The sequence below is a fragment of the Lagopus leucura genome, unplaced genomic scaffold, assembly GCF_019238085.1.
Source record: "Lagopus leucura isolate 7727_CA_CO unplaced genomic scaffold, USGS_WTPT01 Super-Scaffold_100157, whole genome shotgun sequence".
In the NCBI taxonomy this organism is placed as follows: Eukaryota; Metazoa; Chordata; class Aves; order Galliformes; family Phasianidae; genus Lagopus; species Lagopus leucura.
In genome coordinates this window covers 13990886-14013355 of record NW_024962334.1, presented here as the reverse complement: position 1 = coordinate 14013355, position 22470 = coordinate 13990886, and the positions used below count along the sequence as shown (strand labels likewise).

The window sequence follows — 22470 nt, the reverse complement described above, 5'->3', positions numbered from 1 at the left end:
GGGAGAAAACAGGAAAAGATCTTGCTAAGATTTTCCTGTGTTAGATTAATCAGGCGCAGTCTATTTGCTCTCCTCCAAAAGGTCGTGTTTCCTCATTGTCAGAGCACTCCGAGCTGCCCTGTTCCAGCTGGGGTTCACTCTCACTTCCCTGTGTCCCTGGACAAACAGCGGTGCCCAATTTGGGCACAGTGGAAGTGGTGTGGGCTCTTCTTTGCCAGCATCTCAGTATTGTTTCTGCCATATTTTGTACAACATGAGGCCTGTCTGTGGTTAGCGTGTGAATCCTCATCCCCACAGTGTGGATGAGATAGCCATTTGTTTCCTCTGCCCCACACTTGCAGAGTGGAGTTCATCCACCTTTCTCTGGCATCTTTTCCATTTTGTCAGCACTACCTTAATGCTGCTGTCCAGCACCAGCAGTGCAGGTTCTGCCAGTCACCGCCTGACTCCATTTTCTGCTCAATGTAATAAAGAAATAGGTGGCAGCCACACTGTGGAGTGTGCACATACTCTCAGCACATCAGAAGCAGCAGAGGCATGTGCCCCCTGTGTTGCCCTTAGACCTGGTGGCTTTGCCAGGCTGTTCCAGCTCCAACTCATCTCTCTGCTGTCGCCTTCAGTAATGAGTTTCAGCTGTCATGTGGAAAGGTAATTTTCCTTCACTACTGCCAGTACTGGAGAGCCAGACTTAAATATTTCTGGGTGTTTACTTGAACTCTACATTCTAGTCTCCAGGCAGCTGAGTTTTGCTAAACTATGCATTTTACAAAGTTTTAGAGGGTCATTCTGCATTAGCAGGGCTTGTTGCCAAATGTGGGTGAAGCAGCAAGTACAAGATACTGCCTGCCAGGTTTCAGAGGATTTCATGCAGCATATTTGTTTAGGGATCAGTTGTCAAAGCTGCTTGCAAAAGAAATAGTGGGGATATAATGACTGTGTGCTGATGAGCCATTCAGATGGATGCATGGAAAACTTACCAAGAAGCATAATGTTCAAGACATCTGCTTTATTTTGGCATATTTACATCTGTGTCATTTCTTCTGGATGTTTTTGGTTTGTTTTCATATGTCACTCCATCCTTCCTTGGAAACTCATTAGAACTCCTCTCAGAACAAAGCCAGTAGAAAGCTGCTGGGTATGAAGCGTAGAGGCAAGCCACGTGGTGCGTTCAGTGGGCAGCCTGCAGCAGGTGCACCCAGGGAGGTGCAGCTGGCCCAGGGGCCAAAAATCAAGCTGGGGCATTACATTCAGCTGGGTTATCATGCTTGCAGCCTGGAAGGCCGATAGTATCCTGGGTTGCATCAGAAGAGGGGTGGCTGGTAGGGAGAGGGAGGTGATTGTCCATCTCTGCTCTGGCCCATCTGGAGTACTGTATTCAGGTCTGGGACCCCATGCACAAGAATGATGTGGAGCTGTTGGAGCAAGTCCAGGGAAGGGCAATTAAGTTGATCAGAGGGCTGGAGAACTTCTCTTAACAAAGAAAGGCTGAGGAGTGTGATCTTGTTCAGTCTAGAGAAGACATCAAGAAGAGTCCTTGCAATACTCAAAGAAAAGTTAGAAGCGGTACGGAAAGTGACTTTTTACGTCATTTGATAGTGATAGGACAAGGGGCAATGGTTTCAAACTAAAAGGTTTAGGTTAGATGTTAGGGGAAATTTTCTTTCTGAATGGTAGTTAGTGAAAGTCCCTATGTCTATAAATAACTGCAGTGCCAAGTATGGGTGGGGATGCTGCGATCCTTCTTGGTTAAGTCTGGAAGGGGAGGAGGAGGCGGCAAGAGCCCACCCATGCTGGGAATTTCCTTGGAACACGCACATACCTCTTTTCTCTCATGCAGGTTTTTGTCTGAGCTTGCCCTTTCTTCTTCACATATTTCCATCTCTGCCAGCAGGTAAATGGAGTGCTTGATTTGCGAAACACTTAGAAGTAACTGCAGCATAGTAATTGCACAGCTGACATGAGCCTTTTCCTTGTCCTGTGTACTGCAGGACTCTGCATGTCACTGCATGAGTAGAGCTTGGTGGGGATTTTTTTGTTTGTTTTTACCAACCAGTCCGATATTTTCTTAGACTGGCTGCTGCTTAGTGTCTTCCCTTTGTATTCTGTTCCAAAAATCCCTTGTACATCTAGGAAAAACGTGACCTTGTTCTTGAAAGATGGTTTCTCCTGCTCCCACTGCCCCTGAACCATACACAGATAATTCAGGTCTCTGTTTAAAGAGAATAAACCAATATCTGTCATACATTTGTGGGCTTGGAAAGTCTTTCCTGTTACTGTGCTTCCATGCAAGGGAGCTACAAGGGTTTGGAAAAGTGTCATTCTTTACTAAGAAATACTGCACTTAATTAATTCTTGTTCCTACGAGGTCAACCTAGGGCACTCATTATTGTCTTAATTGGTGGTATAAATCCTGAGGCACTGGAGGGGAAGAGGGGGAAAAAAAAACAAAAAAAGATGAGCACTTAACAACATATATATCGTTTTGGATAAGTGCTAGCCAGTTGTACAACCATCCGAGTGATATTTTATGGTTCTACTGGGTTAGAGGTCTGGTCCTCCACAAATTAGGTTAAGGGAAATTGATTTGCATAAACAAAAATATAAGAAAGTAGCAAAGTGCTATAATTAATTCCTGAGTTCTGCACTGAACCGTGTGAAGTAACTCAGCGCTCTGCCACTCAGAAAAATGTTTCTTTGATCTTCTCTTACTCATATCAAATTATATTCATTACACTTCCCATCTGGAGTTTCCTAGCAGGCCAAAAATCATCCCACAGACATTACTGAAAGGAAGTTAACTGTAACTTTTTAATTGTATACTTTTCATCTCCTTTTTTTTAAAAAAAAAACACATTTGAAGAAAGCAGATGGAAGTGCATACCAGCTCTTTCCTCTCTTTCAGTTGCTGAAGTGGAATAGCAGAAAACCTAAGCGGTTCTTTCCCCTTACTTATTGTTTCAAGGTGATGACTGTTCTGTCTGGAGACTTTGACATGTTTGCTAAAAAGGTCAGGAGTTCAGTGAAAATCGAAGTTGTGGAAAAATCCGTGGGTAGGCTTATGGATGCCATTGTACCCTTGCTGGCTGCAGCTGAATGAATGAGCGGCGCACGCTTCACGGCAGATCGCTCTCCTTTACACTCCTTCCCTGGGTTGGAGGTCACCCTGTCAGGAGCTGCTTTCTGCTACTGGAAGTGTTTTGGACTCACTGAACAAAATGGACATTTTGACTGTTTGACAAGGAGCTTGTTTTCAATGCTGGGCCAAGCTTTGTGGAATCAGAAAATATGCTGGCATGTAAGACATGAAAAATGGGTTTCATTTCTAGCCTTACCAGGTTAAAGGCTAATGGGCCTCTTGAATAGCTTCCTTCAAACTTTGTTGTTGAAATTGTTTTTTTCTTTATCCTCTGTTGCCCACAAGACTTTTTTTTTCTCCTTAAAAGCTAGGAGTTTCTATCAAGTTGGCCTGGCCCTGTCCTTTCTGGAGCATTCCCACTTGGGTTGCACATCTCTCATCTGCCTGTCCCTGTCCACCAGAGCCTTTTCTCTTTCTAAGAAATCAGGGAACCCTAAAACCTTATGAACTTTTCAGTTTGCATAAACATAATGAAAAAAAGAGCAACCATTTTTTCCCCTTTGGTATTTGCTCATAGACCCACAAGTCTGTATTCCTGTATGCTAGTACCTCAAGTTTTGTAAGATAAAAAAAAGCCCTACTTTAAGTAGCAAATTTTGCTTTTTCCTTTGGCTGCAGAGGCTATGGCTGCTCCTCATCTGTAGAATAAGTGGCTAGATGAGGAGATACATGAATTCCCGCTGAAAAAAACAACCATGACCAGAAAACACAGAGCGCTCCCACTGTGGGCTGGCACGTAGCCTGTGTCCAGCCCCTTTTCTACCAGGCAGCTACATTTGCTAGGTGTTCTCTACGAGCTATGGACATAGAACAGTGTTTATTCATGTTTTCGCAGAGATCTGGCTGTCCTGCCCTGACATACATAATCAGCACAATTTCTGGGCTTCCTGGCAGCAAGCCTTCCTCTACTTATTGTTGTAGCTGCTTCCATTTTGTGCAGGCACTGGTTTCCAGCCACATATCAGACAATTAATTTGTTTATTCTAAAAGCCGTGACTTCCAAAGCATGATAGACAGTGCAGACATCCCGGAAAAGTGCTGTGCAGCTAAGAATTTGCTCATTTTAGCTTCCTTTTAGATAGCTGCTTTTGCAGCTTTCGTTACTTGAGGGGTCTCGTGTTCTGGTTGCAGCCATCTTACAGCTTCTTATACTGTACAGAATCACTTACCAGCATATGCTATGTTTTTTAGGTCTTTTATAAGTCTTCCTGTGCAGCTCTAGTAATGGGACTGCATGCTATCAAGACCTTTCAGAGCAATTAGTGCTGATTAACAACTAAAAAATTGTGTTTTCTCTGCCCTAAGCTGCCCACTGATCCTACAAGAAGGTTGGTTTTTGTTCCTTGGCTGCTGCCTCTTGTAATAAAAATACTCAAATCATATTCAGTTCCTGAATATACCTGTGCAATTCCCTGAACACAGAGCAAAGTGCTTTTGTGCAGATCTCATCACTGAGAGCTTAACTGTCTTTGCCGATGCTTCAGAGGCAGCAGGAACTTTTTCCTTCTTGCCTATTTTTCATTCATCCACTTCTTACTTACCCGTTTTTTACCTGTTTTACAGGGCTGGCAAGGGTAGAGGGTTACTTGAATGACTAGAATAAATAGATTGAAAAGATGTATGTGTATGACACACACATGACAAACTTGTGTATGACAAACAAGTTTGCTCTGTGGAAAGGTCATATTTACATGTTCCCAGTGTCACTGTTAAGCTGATAGCTGAAGTTTCAGGTATGTTCTGAGTGGGGTTTTCTTTTCAGTTGTTCTGTTTTGTATATTTCCCTTCAAAGCTCAGGCAGTCTGAGTTTATGAATGACTGATACTACAGAAGAGCCTTTCCTATTCCTTTGTTTCTTTTATGGTAAAGTAGCAATGTGCTTCATTCAGAAGCTTGTTTTGCAAATTTACCAAAGAATAGCCTCTAAATCTGCAGGAATCCTAGCGGGCTGGCTGTATTTGGGGGTAATCAAAGCTGAACCAGATGAACTGAGCAGGCTGTTTAACAGATTGAGCTAGAAATAGCCCTCCTCTGCTGATGACTCTATCGCTTGCTTGCAGTGCAGTTTTTCAACTTGTAAGCTTGCTGCATCTGTGAATAAGAGTTGGCATGCTCTCTGCTGCCAAAATATTTTTAAGAAGCTGTTGAGACCAAATGATCCATTCACATGATAAGCTTTAATTCAGCTTTCAGTCACATGACTTGCTGAAATCAACCAGACAGTGAAGGACAGAAGTTGGTGTAGATTCCCTATCAGATAGGTAAGGGTAGCAATTCGTGCTAAACAATTCTGTAAGGCTTTATCTGCTTGAATATTTAATATCATTTTAAGGGCTTATCCTTAAGCCCTCCTTTGTATTCAGATAACCAGCGTCATGATGGCATTCCAAATAGTATCAAAATAGTTAATGTTCTCTGCAGGCAGTGCTGCTCTGTATGGGGCTCTTTAATTTTTGACACACTAACAGATAACTACAGAAATATGTGGCGAATGGGCTAGAGAGGATTTTTTGGCATTGTTTTGAAGTTGCATTGGCTAAATCTGTTATCTAGTTTTAAGCAGTAGACCTAGTAAATGAGGTTTATTTGCTGCTTGGTACATATAGTTTCACGTATCCCTCTCTGCTTTCAGTGCAGCAGATAAGATATCAACACAATTAAAAGTGAAAAATAATCTGTCTGCTCTGCCAGTGCTGAATGCTTGGAGAACACACGCTGATACAATAGATTTCTGAATAATTTATACTCAGCATTTTTTCCTTGCGCTGGGTAAATGAGGACGCCTAATGTGGCATGGTCAGAGTGATACTCTATCTGTCATCCATTAAGATAACAAGATTGGTGGGCCTGGGAGGAACACGGCATGGTGTGCAGAAAAGATGAGATTAAAAATTGAAATGTCTATCCAAAATGCTTTGTGTAAGGGCTGCCAGTAACTGCAGCTCACAAGAACAGAATTAATTCAAAAGTGTGATTTCTCTGAAGCTTTGTTTGTCTCTGTGAAAATAAAAACATGAGTTCTATGCTCCTTTCAAAAGTTGCAGATAAAAGGAATATTGGAGCAAATCAGTGTTCCTGATAGGTCTTGGTATGTTTCTGTATTTGAAATTCAAGCACTTTGTAGGTGCTATCAAAACCAATTATGTATCACAGTAACGTTTTATGTCTCACAGAAAGCTTTTGTCTTTATATTCATAGCATATTTTAAATTACAAAGGATCATCTGTGCTTGTCTTTGGCACAGGAGTGTCTCATCTCCAGAGTGTTAATTTGTGAGAGTTGCTTAAATATTTGCCTAAGAAATTGTTCACGTAAATATTGAGCAGAACAAATTCCTTTTGAGGTGAATGTATTTGTTTTCCAAAAACCCAGAAGCACTTGAAGTCCATTAATACACAAATAGTGATTGCACGGTTTGCTGTCTCCAAAATTTCTGACATCTTAAGGTTAGGTTGCATTCAGACTTTCTTTTGTGTTTTTTAAGGAACCTGTTGCATTCGAGAGCTCAGATTAAAGTCACTTGAAAAAGTAGACTCATTTCTAACTTCACTATTTTAGGGTGGTGAGGCACTGGCACAGGCTGCTGAGAGGAGCTGTGGATGCCCCATCTCTGAAGACATTCAAGGCTAGGCTGGATGGGGCCCAGGCAGCATGATGCAGTGGATGGCAGCCCTGCTCACAGCAGGGCGTTGGAACTAGCTGATCTTTAAGGTCCCTTCCAACCCAAGACATTCTGTGGTTCTAAGATTCTTAGTGAACATAGGGCAAACAGACTGGATACGAACAGTGCTGGGTGGTGTTAGCCTCCCACCTCAATGTGAGAGAGAGGAAGAAGTGTGGACACTGGTGTGCAGTTCTCCGCTATTCGGAAGGCAGCCATGGCATGGTTTATTTGGGCTTCTCTGCACTGCAGGGCAGCAGGTTCCCAGCCGGCCCATTACTGTGACCCACAGAGCAGTCTCTGGCTGCAGAGCCAAAGCAGGTGATGTGCAGGTACCTGCGCTGGGACAAAGGCAGACTCCTGTCCTGTCTCATTCCCGCTCTTGCTGCAATCTGTGAAACAAGATCAGCAGGAAGCCACACTGCCACGGGCAGTTCGTCACATCCTCAGCGGGGCAGTGAGTCAAATACTTTGGGGATGAGGAGGAGCCACAGTCAAGTGCAAGCCTGTCACATACCTGCCGGGGGATATGCTCAAAGTGCTTGTACTTAGGTTTTGTTGTAGCGCAGTGCGAGCGGGCACAGAAATTAAAGCGGTGCAGGCTGCCGGCCCTTCAGTTTTGGAGACGAGCAGCCATTTTTCATAGTTGCTGGCAGACTGCCTTCCTGTTGTGGCCAGGCCCTGTGTGCAAATCAGTGTCTTCTGTGCTCATCCCTTAGGCTGGCCCCATGTGTGACGTGGCACTGAGCCAGGCCTGTGCATGATCTCGGGTGCCTGGAGTGTGTCTGCTCGTGTTTATGGCCCACACTATCACACAGAATCACAGAATCACCCGGGTTGGAAGGGACCTCAAGGATCATGTAGTTCCAACCCCCCTGCCTAGCAGGGCCGCCAAACATACACATTCAGATCAGGTTGCCCAGGACCCCGTCCAACCTGGCCTTAAACACGTCCAAGGTGTTGGTGGTTGGTCCAAGGTGACGACGGGGCATCCACAACCTCCCTGGGCAGCCCGTTCCAGGGCCTAACCACTCTCCTAGTAAAGAACTTCCCCCTAACATCCAACCTAAATCTTCCCTCCTTCAACTTGGATCCATTTCCCCTAGTCCTGCTGTTGTCAGCCCTATAAACCTGACGCTTGAGGTGAGACAAACTGGACAGAGAAAAAAAATCCCCAAAGTTCTGAACAGGTTTCTGGGATTGAGGTTTTTCCCTCAAATACAAAGCAAATACTTTTGTCAGCTTACCCTCAGATCTGGGAAGCCATCTGGGCATGACCCTGCTGGCCGTGCCACCCCACACTTGCTCCCTCACAGTGCAAGGCTTGTGGAGGCGGCTCTCAAAACCAATCTGCAGAACTACATAAAAACTGCTTGCCATTTTGTTCTTGCAGAATGGCCTATTGCTCCGTTTGATGGTTTTGTTTTGGCTTTTGTATGCAAAGAAGCTGAATAGTATTTATAATCTGCGCTTTTTTCTTAGTGCCTGGCCAGAGACAGATCAAGTCTTTTTAGTGGCAGACTGTTGAGGTTTTAAGATGAGCTTACCACAAATATAAATAGAAGTAGTGTCTCACTATTGTCTTGCAGAAAAGTACTTAAAGATTGTGTCCCTGGGAAACAGGTCCTTAGTTTTGAGCAGAACCACATTACAGCTTTTTTAAAATTAAAGATTTTACGTTATCAAATTCACTTTTCTTTCTGTTTCGTGAGTAAACTCAGGAAGAGCATCAAATGCAGGTGAAAAAGAAAGAGTTTGTAAAACAACAATCTCAGCTTCCACAATGCTTTCTTCTGTATATTTCATTTTACGTAGAATATTTCCTGGAGAACTTAGGCTGTTGTAGGAACTCTTAATTTCAACCTGGATATCTGCTTTTTCTATGTTTGTTCTCTTAAGCCTTTGATATTAGCAATGAGTTCACGAATACTTTGTGCTTGTCATCTGCGGAAGTCAGATCACCTTCTTCTGTTTGTCAACTTTGCGTGCTAAGGGCTGAAGTAGCCTTCTCTACTTTCCGTCGTGATGTGTTGTAATTAGACCCTAGGTTAAAAGAGCCTGTGTCTAAATATGAGAACAAATGATCATTCAGTGGATCACATTAACCTCTGCCTACATTGGGTGTAGTACAGTTATATTTGGGGGAACTTGTTCACCCTTTTTTGTATGGGTATTGGGTGACACTTCTGACTTTTGAATTTTGGGTAGTTCCTCTTTCAGTCAATCTGAAGTTGCTTAAGCATGGGTGACTGACAGCTGATGCCCAAAGGAACATGCATGCAACAGGGAGGCTCTAAGAGCTGCTTATATTAAATTACTCCAGTTGTTCAGTGTGGTGAGACAGTTGTTGCACGACTGTTACATTTGTTTTTTCCAAGCCATTCTGCATCCTGCCATGTCCAGCTGATGTTAGGAATTTTATTCCATCAGCAGCATTTAGGAATGGATTAAATCAGAATGACTTCAGGGCAAGCTACCAGTCTTGGCTTACCCTGCCTCCTGCCACCTAAGATTTGGTGGCCAAGTAAGCCTTATGGAGACCCTCAAACCAGGATAGTTCACAGCTTCTCTCTGTTGAACTCAACAAAAGCAGACGTCAGGGACTTCTCGCAGTTTTAGTTAGCATCATCAACAATTACTAGAGAGTCAGGTATTGCAGTTAGGGGACTATCAAAGCAAGAAACTAGTATGTAGATATTAGCATAAATTTTCTTCTCTGCAATAAACAAATGTTCTCTCTTACTTATTTTCCCATTAACATTAAAGCAATGTTAATGAGCCAAGTAGGGAATATAAGGTAGCAGTGTTATCCATAACTTTTAAAAGTTTTATTTATCTAAACAAATGGCTTTAAATACTTCTGCTGTATCCTGTAGCTTAAGAAATAAGCGAAGTGTTTTTTGTTAGTTCTTTGATGATTCTATTAACTATCTTCTAAATCAGAGAAGTTAACTTCAGGATGAGGCTTGCCTGTGCAAGAACAGCAGAAAACTCTTGCCAGAGGTTGCATGATTAAGAGGCATTTTTCAGTTCTGAGTGATTTTGAGGTATTTTCATAACATTAGCATCTATAGCATGTTGGGTGTGCAAGGAATTTATGACTATCCCTTACTGACCGTGCCTGCCCTACCACTCCCTGATTGTATGGCCAGAAACTTTCTCAGTTAACTCTGAATGACAGAGTTTGGGGCTTTTGAACTGCTTAAATCTCTGCGATTCCTTTTAGAAGAGCCAATTTTATAGCTTACTATGATTACATCTTCAGACATATGCATTGTGGGTACAGAGCTATCGTCTGTGGCATCGCATTTACCACTTCCCTGTGGGGTATAAACATGTGACTGGTTGAAGAGCCTTAACCTCTCAAGCCCTCCAACAAATATTAAATTGCTAACTCTTCTTCCATAATGCTATGATGTTGACTGAAATGTGACCCTGGCACTTGATGAAATGATTTTCAAAATCTGAGTGAGAAGGTTAAATGGTACTGTCAAATGTCCAGATGTCTGTTACAGAAATACTTTCACTGAATATCTGGGGGTAGATCTCTAAAATGCTTAAAGTAATCCTCTTTTTTCTTCTTCGTTATTATATGATATTATCTACAGCTTGTTTTTTAGTTCAGATAAAGAAATTAACTCAGTTTTGCCTTTTTTTCTGTGCCAGCTAGCCTTGCCATTTATGACTGTTTTTTACTTGCCAAAGGAGGAATCCAGGCAATTGTTGTTCCCTGAGTATAAACCAGACCTCTAGTTCTCCTTAATTTCTGTTCAAGATCATTATAATTACAGGATTATTTTCACAGCTGTATCTAAATAAGAAAAATGCTGTAATTGGTGACTTTTACAAGTTTACAACTCAATAACCTGATGCTGGAACTCTTCTACCTGCAGAAGCCTAATTAATCGCTGTAGGAGTTCAGACACCTAAAAGACCTGGGTTTCAAATGATTTCACTTGTTAACATGCAGCATTCAAACTACCGAATGTATGTGGATATTAAAAAAAAAACAACAAAAAAAGGAATCTTTAGGCTGAGAGTGACCCTTGGTTCCTGGATGAGTATTAGACTTCCAAGTGGATCAATTAAGAAAGCATAGTTTACCCAGCTCAGTTTTTATTTGAACCTTCTTATAAAAATGTAGGGCTCTATTTCCTGAGTGGTGTTAGTAGTTTTAGTTTCATTTATTTTGGCTTTTGGTTGCATTATTTAATTAATTTTTACTTGAGAGATGAGCCTTTATACTGCAAAAAACCAGTATTTAATTATAATAAGAGTGAGTCTTTAAAGATACCATACTCCTATATGCCATACTATAACTTTGAATTTATTTTGTTATTTTCAATCAATGTCAGTGCCTGTCTCTAAGAGTTATGGGAAGCTCAAAGGTTTATTTGATTTCTTTTTTTCTTGATTTCAGGGCTTCTTCCGCAGGAGTATCCAGAAGAATATGGTTTACACATGTCATAGAGATAAGAACTGTGTTATCAATAAAGTTACCAGAAATCGTTGCCAGTACTGCAGACTACAGAAGTGCTTTGAAGTGGGAATGTCCAAAGAATGTAAGTTGTCTTCAGAAACAATATATTGTTTGTCATACCCTAAGTATACGTGCATATATGTGTTGTCATGCCCTAAGTATATGTGACAGTTCCAAGGGAAGAAAAATTCTTTACAATTACACAATTGAAGCCAATGTCTACATTCATATGCATGGAAAGGAGTTTGAACTTTGCACACAACATACTTTACTAACTTCTGAGCTCTCAACTTTGCAGCCTAAGTGCTATCACTTTAGAACTAACAGAGCAACATGCTGCTTTTGCAATGTCACTAAACTGTGTGGATGTGAAAACTTTCTCAGTGGGTCATTTCACTTAGTAAAGCAAAAAAAAAAAACAAAAAAAAAACACAACCACAGATGCTTGCTTTAAGTTTGGATTATCTACCCTGTATTCTAGAAATCACTCCTTGGAGCATAGGGGAAATAGTGCTGGCTTCTTAAGCTCTGTTTCAGTCTTTCCTCAGCCATAGTTACCATCTTGTGGCTTTGCTGCCTGGCAAGTCTGGGGGTCATCTCAGGGTATCTTTCCACAAGGACCTCCTGATGGCCTATGTGAGGCACGTAACAGCCATCTTCAGCCTTGCACATTCTCCCTTGACCCAGTGTAGATGCTTCTGCAAAGAGACTCTTCTTCTGATGTTAACACCAGCTTACGCCGGTGGTACAGTGTAAGCTGATGATGCAGTGGCTTTGAGTCTTCTGTTCTTACTTGTTGGAGCCCTTTTGAAAGGTGAAACAAGCTGATTAATCTTCTTCTAAACCCACGCTTTTTAAAAGTGGGTTTTTTAGAAGGCAGTGAACTTGACTACAAACAAGTACTGTCAAGTACACACCACAAAAAAATGACTTTTCCATGCCTTCTTTTCTAGAAATCTCAGTTTTGCTCTTCAAATTAGCATTTTAAAATATACAGATAGAAATTTGCAATTTTTCCCTTTTTCCATGCTGTTGATATCTCTGTCAATCAGGAAAATCTAGCTAAAAAAAAAAAAAAACTAATCTCAAGTTTCTAAGGAATAATACTTAGAAAATTCTCATTTTTGAGACAACAGTGAGAAATGTAGTGATGGCAGTAAGAAAAAAATCTTTGGCATAGTGACTTTCTTAAATATTGAGCGTTTTTACCTCTGTCAGGGATGTTTCTGATTTCAATATATTAGTTCAAATAATAAAGTAGTGTAGAATAAAATAGTGTTGAATAGAATAAAATAGTGTAGAATAAAGTGTAGAAATGTGGAATTTGAGAAAAGAGAAGAAAAAAACTTCCTGATAACACTTCCTTACTTTCCTTCACTCAGTCTCTCCTTAGCGAGACTTCAAGATTGGACAAAAAAATGAACATGAAACATTTATGATGGAATTGTGACTTAAATACATTCTGATCTTCAGCATTTTTCCTTCCTAAGTTGCATTACACTTCTCAGTAGTTCTGTTCTGCATCCTTGGGTAGGAACAGAAACAGGTCCCAGTGCCACATTGATCTGTCCTGGTTTTATTCTTCTTTTTTCTCTTCCACTCTCTCCTTCTCCAGAAGGGGCCAGAGAATGGGCCAGATACATGCTTTGGATCACTAAAAATGTTTCCACTTCCTTCCCTCAAAATCTGAGAACTGTGGTTACTGAAAATGCCCAGCATCAAGTCTCAAGGAAATGGAATAGCAAAGAGGTCTTAGGTTTTCCATGACTTCACTGTCCTTGTTGTTGGGGTTTCTAGTTTTCTTGTATAGTTGAAATGCAACTTTATTGGAGTTCAGGTCTAGGAGGGAGAACATAGACCACTGAGAGTAGTCATGCAGAAGATGTCTTGTGTTCAAAGATTTGTGTAACCTGCTATGGGCACAGCGACTACAGCACATATCTGCATGTCAGATACCTTAGGGTGAGAAATAGAGTGTGACAATACCATGGATTGTCACAAGAGTCATCTTAGTGCTATTATTTATAGTAAATGAAATGTCCAGATAATCCTAGGAGGCAGCCTGTGATAATAGCAGTAGTCCTGCCCAGAATTCCTTACCTTTTTGCAAAAAGAGTAGTTGATAGCAAGCATTGTGCATAGGTTTACTGAATGGAGATCACAGTGAGAGTAAAGGAGGAGGTAGGCATCAGTAGGCTAAGTACAAAGATGCACAGAAATGCAAGATGAAATGAGAAGGATCTTGTTCTTAGCTATATGACTGCATATATATCTGTACATATGAAACTTCTTTGTTGATAAAAACGAGATAGTTTGGAGGCAGAGAAAGATTTCTTGAACTCAGGGTTTGCTGGCCTTGGATTTTGAAGGATTTTATTGCTGACGTGAAATAGTAATCTTATTAAACACTGTAACGTCACATCAGAGCAGGCTTTGGAAATACCAGCAATGTTGCTAACACGTTAAGTAAAGTTACTTAGGATAACTGTAAAGTGCCTATTAGATAATAGATGGTTTTCTCTCATGGGATAATTGAAGTTTTACAAGCAAGAATTAAGGTTTGGTCTGCCTGTTTCCTAGGGTTGACAGACTGAAATTGTCATTTGGCAGTTGCCTTATCTAAACCACTACAAACTCTGAAAGAGGGGATACCAGACTGGAGGGGGAGCTCAGAGGATCCTGTGGGGGAAGTGAGGGATGTCCTCCAGCTGTGTTTCTGTAGAAAGTATATGCAAAGGGGTAGAGAATTATTTTAAATGTCATCAATTTGAAGAGCATCTTGTCTTCTTGGTTTAGAAGCTGAGACTGAAGTGATTCTGTGTTATCCCTTCATAAGCAGGAACTTTTCAACTCTTAAGAGATTTGATAAACTATTTTCTTATCTGATCTTCTTTCCTAAGTGTCTCCAGGTTTCAACTCTTATTTCTTTTATTTCTTTAGAAGTTTACGCAAACGAAGGAGTAGTTGTCAGAGGGCTTCCCTCCCCTTTTTTTTTCTTTTTTGTAGGAGGTAGTTATCTCCCCAAATAACTTACTGGCATTTTGCTATTTTGCTTTTTCTTTCTTCTCACAGTTCTCTTACCTTGTAATATGAAAGCTATGAACAAAGGGTATAAATAAGTTTCAGAGAAGTCTCATAGGGAAACAAGCCTACAGTGTTCAAACCAGTCCCAAATAGGGAAGGTAATCACAGTGGGCAGCTGCAAATAGGAACCACAAGGGTCAGTTCCCAGGAGCTGAGGAGGAGTAAATGCAGAATTTCAATATACAGAGTAATCCATGCTTAAATGCTACGGTCATGTTCTTATTTGTTCTGCCTTTAAAAGGCATGCTAAAGTACTTGCATATGCAGCACCTTTTGAGTATAATGAGTGTTGCACACAAACATCAGAGATCAGAACTTACTGCCTAGCCAGTGTTATAAGTAAGATTTAAGGATGAAGATACGGTGTGTTGGAAGAGAAGAGACACTGAGCATTTCTTGTATGCTTTTATCTTGTTTTGGAGAATGAAGTGAGACAAAGGAATGCACCAAATTTGCATTTCTTTATGGGTTGTTTTGTTCGTAGAGGGAAAAAAGCTATCTTCGACCCCATTTTAGTCCCCAGATCTGATCAAGAGAGGTCAATAACAAGCCTGCCTCCAGGGCACCAATGGAGCTATTTGTATTGTGATAATATCTGCAGGACCCAGCTGGAACTGGATCCCACTAGCACAGGGACTGTCTTTCATTGTGTAGTTGTTGTTGCAAAAAGTTTGTGCTCCAAACAGACAAGACAAAAGGTGTGAGGGGAAACGACTCAGTGATGGCAGGCTTATCATCCTGTAACCGGGTAAAACAGACTTTGAAACAAAGCCCTGCTGTCTTTTCTCAGATCCCTGGCTTCAAAAACTCCTGAGCTTGTGTTCCTGCAACCTGAGTTGCACCTCTAAGTAGAACAGCCCAGAGCCAAACCTTCCACTGGCAGTGTGTCACGTTCAGGTCTTGTAAATTCATTTGTGAGTGCTCAGATGCTCATTCAGGAGTGTGTAGGTGCAGTTGAAGCTCTGAGCCCCACTCCAAAAAATCTCTCTCCTTTATATCCTTGCAGCCTGTTAATTTTTTCTTAATTGACCTGTAGACACAAATTGTGATCACGTAGGATTTTTTTTTTTGCTGTCACCGAAGTGAGAAGGCAGTAAGGCTGACACTGCCTTATTATGTGATTGAGAGCCTTAGGAAACTAACCTTTGCCCTTTGATTACATGATCTCTAAGCTAATGTTGAAGCACCATCCTTGGCCTGACCCCAGGTGTCAGCAAGAAGCACTCTGTTGTCTGAATGCATGGACCTCAGTCCTCAGGAGTTAACGAGAGGTCACACGAACACTGCTGCCTTGCACAATTAAGGGAGCACGCGGGAAGCTGGGCAGAAGTCTACATGATAAAATAGACTTTCAATCAGGATGCTGGAATGTATAGTTTGTAAGGTGAAACCTACCCTAAAGGAAAACCTAAACTGGATTTATTCCAGGGTACAGGGGAAGGAAAGCGAAGCTTCCTTCTGCTACAACTGCTCAGCTTAGCCTAGCAACTCTTCCACTTCCATCCTTCCTCTTTTTCAAAATGTAGCCTGCAAGCATTTTCACTGTGCTTGGTGAACCATTGGGTCCATCTCAGGCACACTCCCAGACCATGTACTGTGGTGTAGTCAGAACAGCCCTCTGTGCTGGCATCAGCCTCGTCTGCAGTGAGCTCTAATAGAGCAAAATTATGTTTAAAAAGGCACAGAGTTATTGTTCCAGATTGCTTCAATGCACTGAAGCAATGTTCAGATTAGTAAATCTGCTTACAATTAACCTCCCTGGAGGGAGAGAAAGGAGGAAGGCAGGGAATGCTGGGGAATTACCATGAAGTGGAAAGAATCCAGGTTTTGTGTTCTGAATTTGTTTCTTTTTTTTTTTTAAGCTTGCTCAGAAATGTGTGTTGCTTTTTGTCACAGACTTCAAAGTCTTATGATATTTAAATGGCCATGATTCTCAGAACATATGATTACATTCTGCTACTGAACAATAGATTGAATTGATTTACTTACTTTAATTCTGGTTTAAATCAGCAACCAGGAAACATCAACTTGAAGAACTGTCATGTTTATATTTTCTACTTTGTACTCCTGTTTCATTTTCTTCCAACTCCTTACTGAAGTGCAGTTCCATCTCCCATGAGTTGCTGAGCAGAGGGCTAGTCTGTGTAGCTGCATTTCGGAAGCTCGTGCTGATGATCTAATGTAATTTTAACATGTATTAATTAGAGTGCATGGAATCTTCATTTAAATGCTTTAATTCAGAACTGAAGTGGGTTTTTTGATTATTTTTTTTTTTCCCAGCAGTAAGTACTAGATGTAAGAGTTGCTTTGCTATAGGCTAGATTTTTAACTAGATGCCTAAATACCATACAGTGGCTGGGGGCTTTTTCAAACATTCCAGAGTAGTTACCTCACCTACTGACTCACATTGGTTCCTCAAGAGGCACAATTGAAAGATCAGAGTAGAAATCAGAAAACCCTGAATTCTGTTCTGGGACTTCTCTCCAAATGTTACAAGCTCATTAGACTCATTTTTCTATCTTGATAGAAGAAAATAGACTGACCTTGTATTATAAGGTGAAATATATGAAGTGTGAAAATGCAAAAAAAAAAAAAAAGAAAAATTAAGAATTTGAGTATGCAGATATTGGAGAAACAGTAATCAAGCTGTACAGATCCCTGGTTTTTCAGTTTGTTCATTAAGGCTGCGTGTTTCTTTTTCAGTTTCTGATCAGATAAGAATATTTGTATTTATTCTTTCAGTCTGAGGAACTGGAGCCTTTTAAAAGTTACCCACAAATGCTCAGTGTCACTGGTGGGGATAATTGTAAAATCAGAGCAAAACTACATAAAAGGTCTTCCTGCTACAAAATACAGTTTTCTTTTGTTACTCTGTCCTCTGTTAGAGATAAAGCACACTTTGCTGTGCTTGATAGCTGAAAATGATTTATATGCAATTAGTATTCCGCCATAAAGAACTGATTTCTACTTTTTTGCATGTTGTTTCCCATCATTAAAGGAGCATCTTTTGCTTTTTACATTGATTTCATGTCTTAAAAGAAGCATTTATGCTTTTCCGTTTTTCTCTTCAGAATGATCTCTCTTCTCCTGTGCCTTAGCCTTTCCTCCTAATTTTGCATGGCTTTCACTTGCCAGCTTTAATGTTTGAAGGAGCAACTTAGGTTGAATGTTATTATTCATAATTTACTCTATGTTCTGTGAAGATGGTTATGTAATAGCAGTAATTGCATCAACTCACCTAATGAGCTTTCCCTCCAGTGCCATGTACAGCAGATTAATAGCCCATGAATTCATTTGCAGCTCGTTGTGTTTCAGAAAAGTATTTCAAGCAGCAATTAATAAACTGCTAAAGAAAATAACGTAAAAAATGATTTTTTTTATTATGTTAACTCTCCAGCTGAACAATTTATTGGCACCTTTCGTGGTGCGGCTAAGTAAATTCTCTCCTAATTTCTCAAGCAGAGCGTGATTAGTGAACCCTGCTCAAGTCAAGACTCTTTGGTAATTAGTCTGATCTTTATATCCTAAAATGTTAAGAAGTACAAATAGAGTCCTGAAGTTCTTTTTTTCTCTTCTGCTCATTGCCTTTCAGGCATTGCACAAATGGCTGCAACTTTAAATCATAGCATGCTAGATCTGCAACATTTATTTTTTTTCTTCCTCACATAGAAAATTGTGTAAGCTAAGAATTGAAGACCCCAGCCAATAAACAACTCTTGGCACTGGTTCTGTTTCTTTTTGGCAGCTCCAAACCTCCCAAGTGTTGGAACTGAGCCCGGAGGCAGGAGCAGGGACCTGGAGAGGGGCAGAGGTGCCGCTGTCCCCAGGGAAATTACCCAGGGGTCAGATGCCACTGGGGAGGGACATGTCGGGAGAAAGGCATGGAGAGAGGAGGAAAAACAGGGGACCTCCTGCATTTGACAATGTCAGAGGGAGGGAGTGAGACAGTCAGAGTGGGATGGGAGAAGTGCAGCAGCGAGATTTTGGGCCCTGGGGCTGCCTCTGTGGGGGATTCTCTGGAGAGAGGGAAGACAGCATTGCACATGGCCAGCCTGGCTGCCCTAGAATTACTCTTTCCATCCTTTTTTTTTTTTTAATCATTAAATTGACTGTCTTTGTCAAGATTTTGATGTTTTGCATAATTTCTTGTTCAAAGGAAAGAGTTATCTTTTTTATTCTCCTCCCTTTAATCCAAAGGAAGCTCTGGGCCTTGCCTTGTCTTTAAAAGTAATAAAATATATATATCTTAAAACCTTTTCCCTCATTTCGGCCTCTTGAGGACTGAGTAAGCATAAAGGGAATCCCTTCAATAAGCTCACACAGAGATTGATTGCATGTCCTCAGCTGGAAGTTGCATTAAGACTCACTCACTGAGGTATGGCTGCCTCAGTGAACTTGCGGCTGCTCCCGGCGGTCTCTATGACAACGTGGACCCTTGCAGAAGTTACCAGATGCTCTCCTCAGCCTTTGTCCGTGCCTGTAAATTCTAATCCTGCAGGACTGTGAGTGTGCACCCTTCTTACCTTCTGCTTAACAAGGTGTTTTATTAAAGTTGTGGCAATTCTGGAGGTACTATGCAAACTGCTCGCACTGCAGGACCCAGTAATGCTCTGAAACAGATGCCCCTTAAGAAAAGAAAAGGCGTCAGTTAGATGTCAGGAACTTTTGGACTTCCTGAATGCCTCCTGATCTTCTCCTATGGAGGAAGTTCAGCTGAATGACATGGAGACCTTGTATGCATAACTTGTCTGTCGGTATAACAACTGTGTAACTTGGAAATAATTACAGCCAGAGAAAAGCACAAAGCACATGCAGTCTAATTTCTTCAAAGCAGCCAGGGCCTACATCTGCTGCACACTCAAGTGAAGTACGTGTTACTATTCAGCAGCTTTATTAAAGCCCTCTGACCTGATTGAACCCTTTCTTACTTTAAAGAGAGCACAAGCTCATAGACCGGTCATGTCTCTGTTGATATTCAGTTTCTGTGGCAGCCCCATGGCACTTCCTTCAGAGGTCTGTCTCTATTGTGGGAACGGTTAGCGGCACTGAAACTTCAGAGTTTTCATTTCACACCTTTGTGTATTTTCACTTCACATGAGTCTGATTACTTCTGTGGTATTTTTCTGTTATTTCTTGTCCCCCACTTTGGTTTTGGCGTGTGTGTATGGGGGGGGAGGGGGTTATTGTAACGCCCTGACTCTATGCGTTCATTGTAGACAGCCTTTATCACCACTTGAGTTTAGTATCCAAACTGCTGTCATGCAGAAAAAAACCACAACTGTGTTATCCTCTCTGCCCTGTGCCAGGCAGTGTTGCTATAAGAGCAGATGGGAAATCTGGAGGTAGTCTGTCCCTGCCTGGCTCATGTGCTCGAAAATGCAGGGCTGAGGCTACGCTTGCTTGGTCATGCAGACATAACGGCTGAGACCCCAATCCCATGACCTCAAAAGCTTTGTTTCAGAGCTTCCATTCTTTCTTTATGCACTCAGTTCACTGCTTCCTATTCCTTATTCAGATCATTTTCTTGTTTGGGGGCATGGGGCATCTTTGATGCATCTCTTTTTCCTAATTGTCATTGTGCCATGCAACTGTGCTTTCTACTGGCACCTTGTGGTTTCTCTGCTGACTGTAGCTGTGCATTTTTTTTTCTCCCTTTGAATGCTTTTCTTATTTTTGGTTATTGAATCTGACCGATGGACAAATGTTGATGAGATAGATATCAGTATGGGAACGAGCAAATTGCCAGTGTCCTGGACCTTGAAGCTAAACATGGCTTATTTGGTTGTCAGGCCAACCTGAAAATGTTATCTGCAGTAGTCAAGGTTCATGAGAAGTGCTGTAAATTGTTCCCAAGAGTTCTGGGATGATTGAACTGCAGCAACCTAAAAGTGCCTGGCAGACTCAGTATGAGAGGAGACACGTGTTTGGTCCTTACACACAGGAAAACATATGAGAATGCACACATCCTCCTGATGATTTGTATCTGCAAACTTATTCCTCCATTTTCCTGGTGATGCTTTCTCTGGAGATGTTCTTGTAGTTTTTTTTCTGCAGAATGCAAAGAAGCAAAGACTGTGCTGACCTCCCAGTTGGAGTGACTCCCGTACTGATAGTGTGAAAGATAAAAAGAAGGCACTTGGAAATGAGTAGGCTCTCAAAGACTCGTTAAGAAGATCTCTACATAAGTAGATGAGACCATGGATTTCCCTCTGCTGCTGTCAGACTCTTACAGTTTGCTTTCATCCACTGTATGAATTGTTATAGCAGACAGAATTTTCCATTGCCATGCCTGTGATAAGCCAGCTGACACATTGCAACTCCTGCTACAGGGATGCTAGCCCTAGGACTGTGCTATAAAAATAGCCCTGATTTGTTTTCAGTTTGACTTGGTATCACATGCTCAATTTAAAATACATTGGAACAGTTAATCTCCTGTTTCTTAGTGCTCACATGGAAAGTGTACGGGATTTTTTAAAGCTAGATGGCATACATGCTGGAGAAATAACACCCTCTTTATTCTAGCTAAAACATCATTCTGTTGTTAATTCTAGCAAAAGGAAGATCACAAGGCATTGGGATTTTCAGATTTCTTCGGCCCTGTAAAATTTAACAGGAACAGTTTTGCCCCATCCCACCTTTATTCTGGCAGTTGTTCGCATGTCGACACATTTATGAAAACTCTGAATGTTTAAGTCTTAAAAATTTAAGTCTTAAGTCAAATGTCTGTCAATCATACTGAGGCAGTTCTGAGACTGCCTTACTTAAAAAAATGGTAGCGTATAGCCTTGCAGGCAGTGCCTAAGGCCAGTGAGCATGTAGTCATCTATGCGATTGTTCTCAGTGTCATTAATCCATAACCATTATTCATCATCGATACAAATTGATTTGGTAGGTAAATGTGAGGAAATTGTCTGACCTCTTGAGACATTTATCCGAATTTCAGAGTTAGAGCTGAGTGGAATTCTTCCGTTCCCCTGGCAAAAAGTGCAACAAAAAGCAAACATGCTTTTAGTTGGATTACAGGCTTGGTTAGTCATCTGACAGACAGTTTTAATGGAGTCAAAAATACATGCTGGGGAAACATGCTGACCTACTTTTCTTTCTTGCTTTCTTTTTTAAAACTTTTAAGCAAGTGAAATGTTAATGTAAAAACTCCTCATAAAATTGAATTTTGCTGACTGAGCTCACTTGGTAATTAATTTATTTACACTTCTGCTTCGGGTACGATACGTGCTTTTAGTAACTGGATTTCATCAGGTTGTTTTTGTTTCTGTTAGGGAATTGGGTTACATTAGAGAAATCCATGTTCTTGTCCCTTTCCAGGACAAAGCCATCAGACTCAAGTTAATGAATGATTTAAGTCAAATCCTCTGAGGGAGGACTTTACGAGCCATTTAAAATGACAGACTAACAAAGCGTGGTACATTTGTATCGTTTTCAGTGCATTATATTTTTAAACATTTTTAGTCTTCAGGCTTGTGGGAAGAAGAATCACTGGCATAGTGCTGTGCATTTTGCATTTGGGACTGCTTTGTATCGCTGTAAGTCAACTGATAACTCTACCTTTGGTGTTTTCCTGGAGTCAGAGCTTAGTGAATTTAAACCGTAGAAATTCTTCCCATAAGACATGAAAGTCAGAAAAGAAAGCATTAAATCAAATCGGAAAACTTAGTAGTGAGGACAATTTATAACACTGCAGATAGACATTGAGGGATATTGGAAGATGAGCTTTTTAAGAATGCCTCAAGCATGATCGCATCTCTTCTTTAGAAATGAGCACACCTGAAATTCATCAAATGATGTGGGGTGCCATGTTATGTCTATGGCAAAGAGATGTGCTTCATTCACTTAGCAACAGCGGGTGGTTCTGATGAAGAGATCACAGTGCAGCTGAAAGAATGAGAGAGAACACAGTGCTTTGGTTTTCTGGTCAGCCTGGAGATGCTGTTCTCATTTGTTACCTCTCCATCTGTTTTAGTCATTAGCAGCTTTACCAGTGTCAACACTGGTACAGGGAGAGCTGCTGCAAATCTACAGCTTCTCGTCTGTTCTGAACAAAGTTCTTTTCCTTTTCCTTTTCCTTTTCCTTTTCCTTTTCCTTTTCCTTTT

At 41.1% G+C, this 22470-nt stretch overlaps 1 protein-coding gene across 4 annotated transcripts in view; it reads left to right on the top strand.

Annotated features, from left to right (window-relative positions):
- Positions 1-22470, top strand: part of RARB (retinoic acid receptor beta) — a 188812-nt gene that overhangs the window by 131880 nt on the left and 34462 nt on the right. For all 4 annotated transcript variants that reach the window (XM_042889139.1, XM_042889140.1, XM_042889142.1 and 1 more), the window contains exon 3: positions 11218-11359. In XM_042889139.1, coding sequence (XP_042745073.1) covers positions 11218-11359 — 142 coding nt within the window. The remainder of the gene's footprint in view (positions 1-11217; positions 11360-22470) is intronic.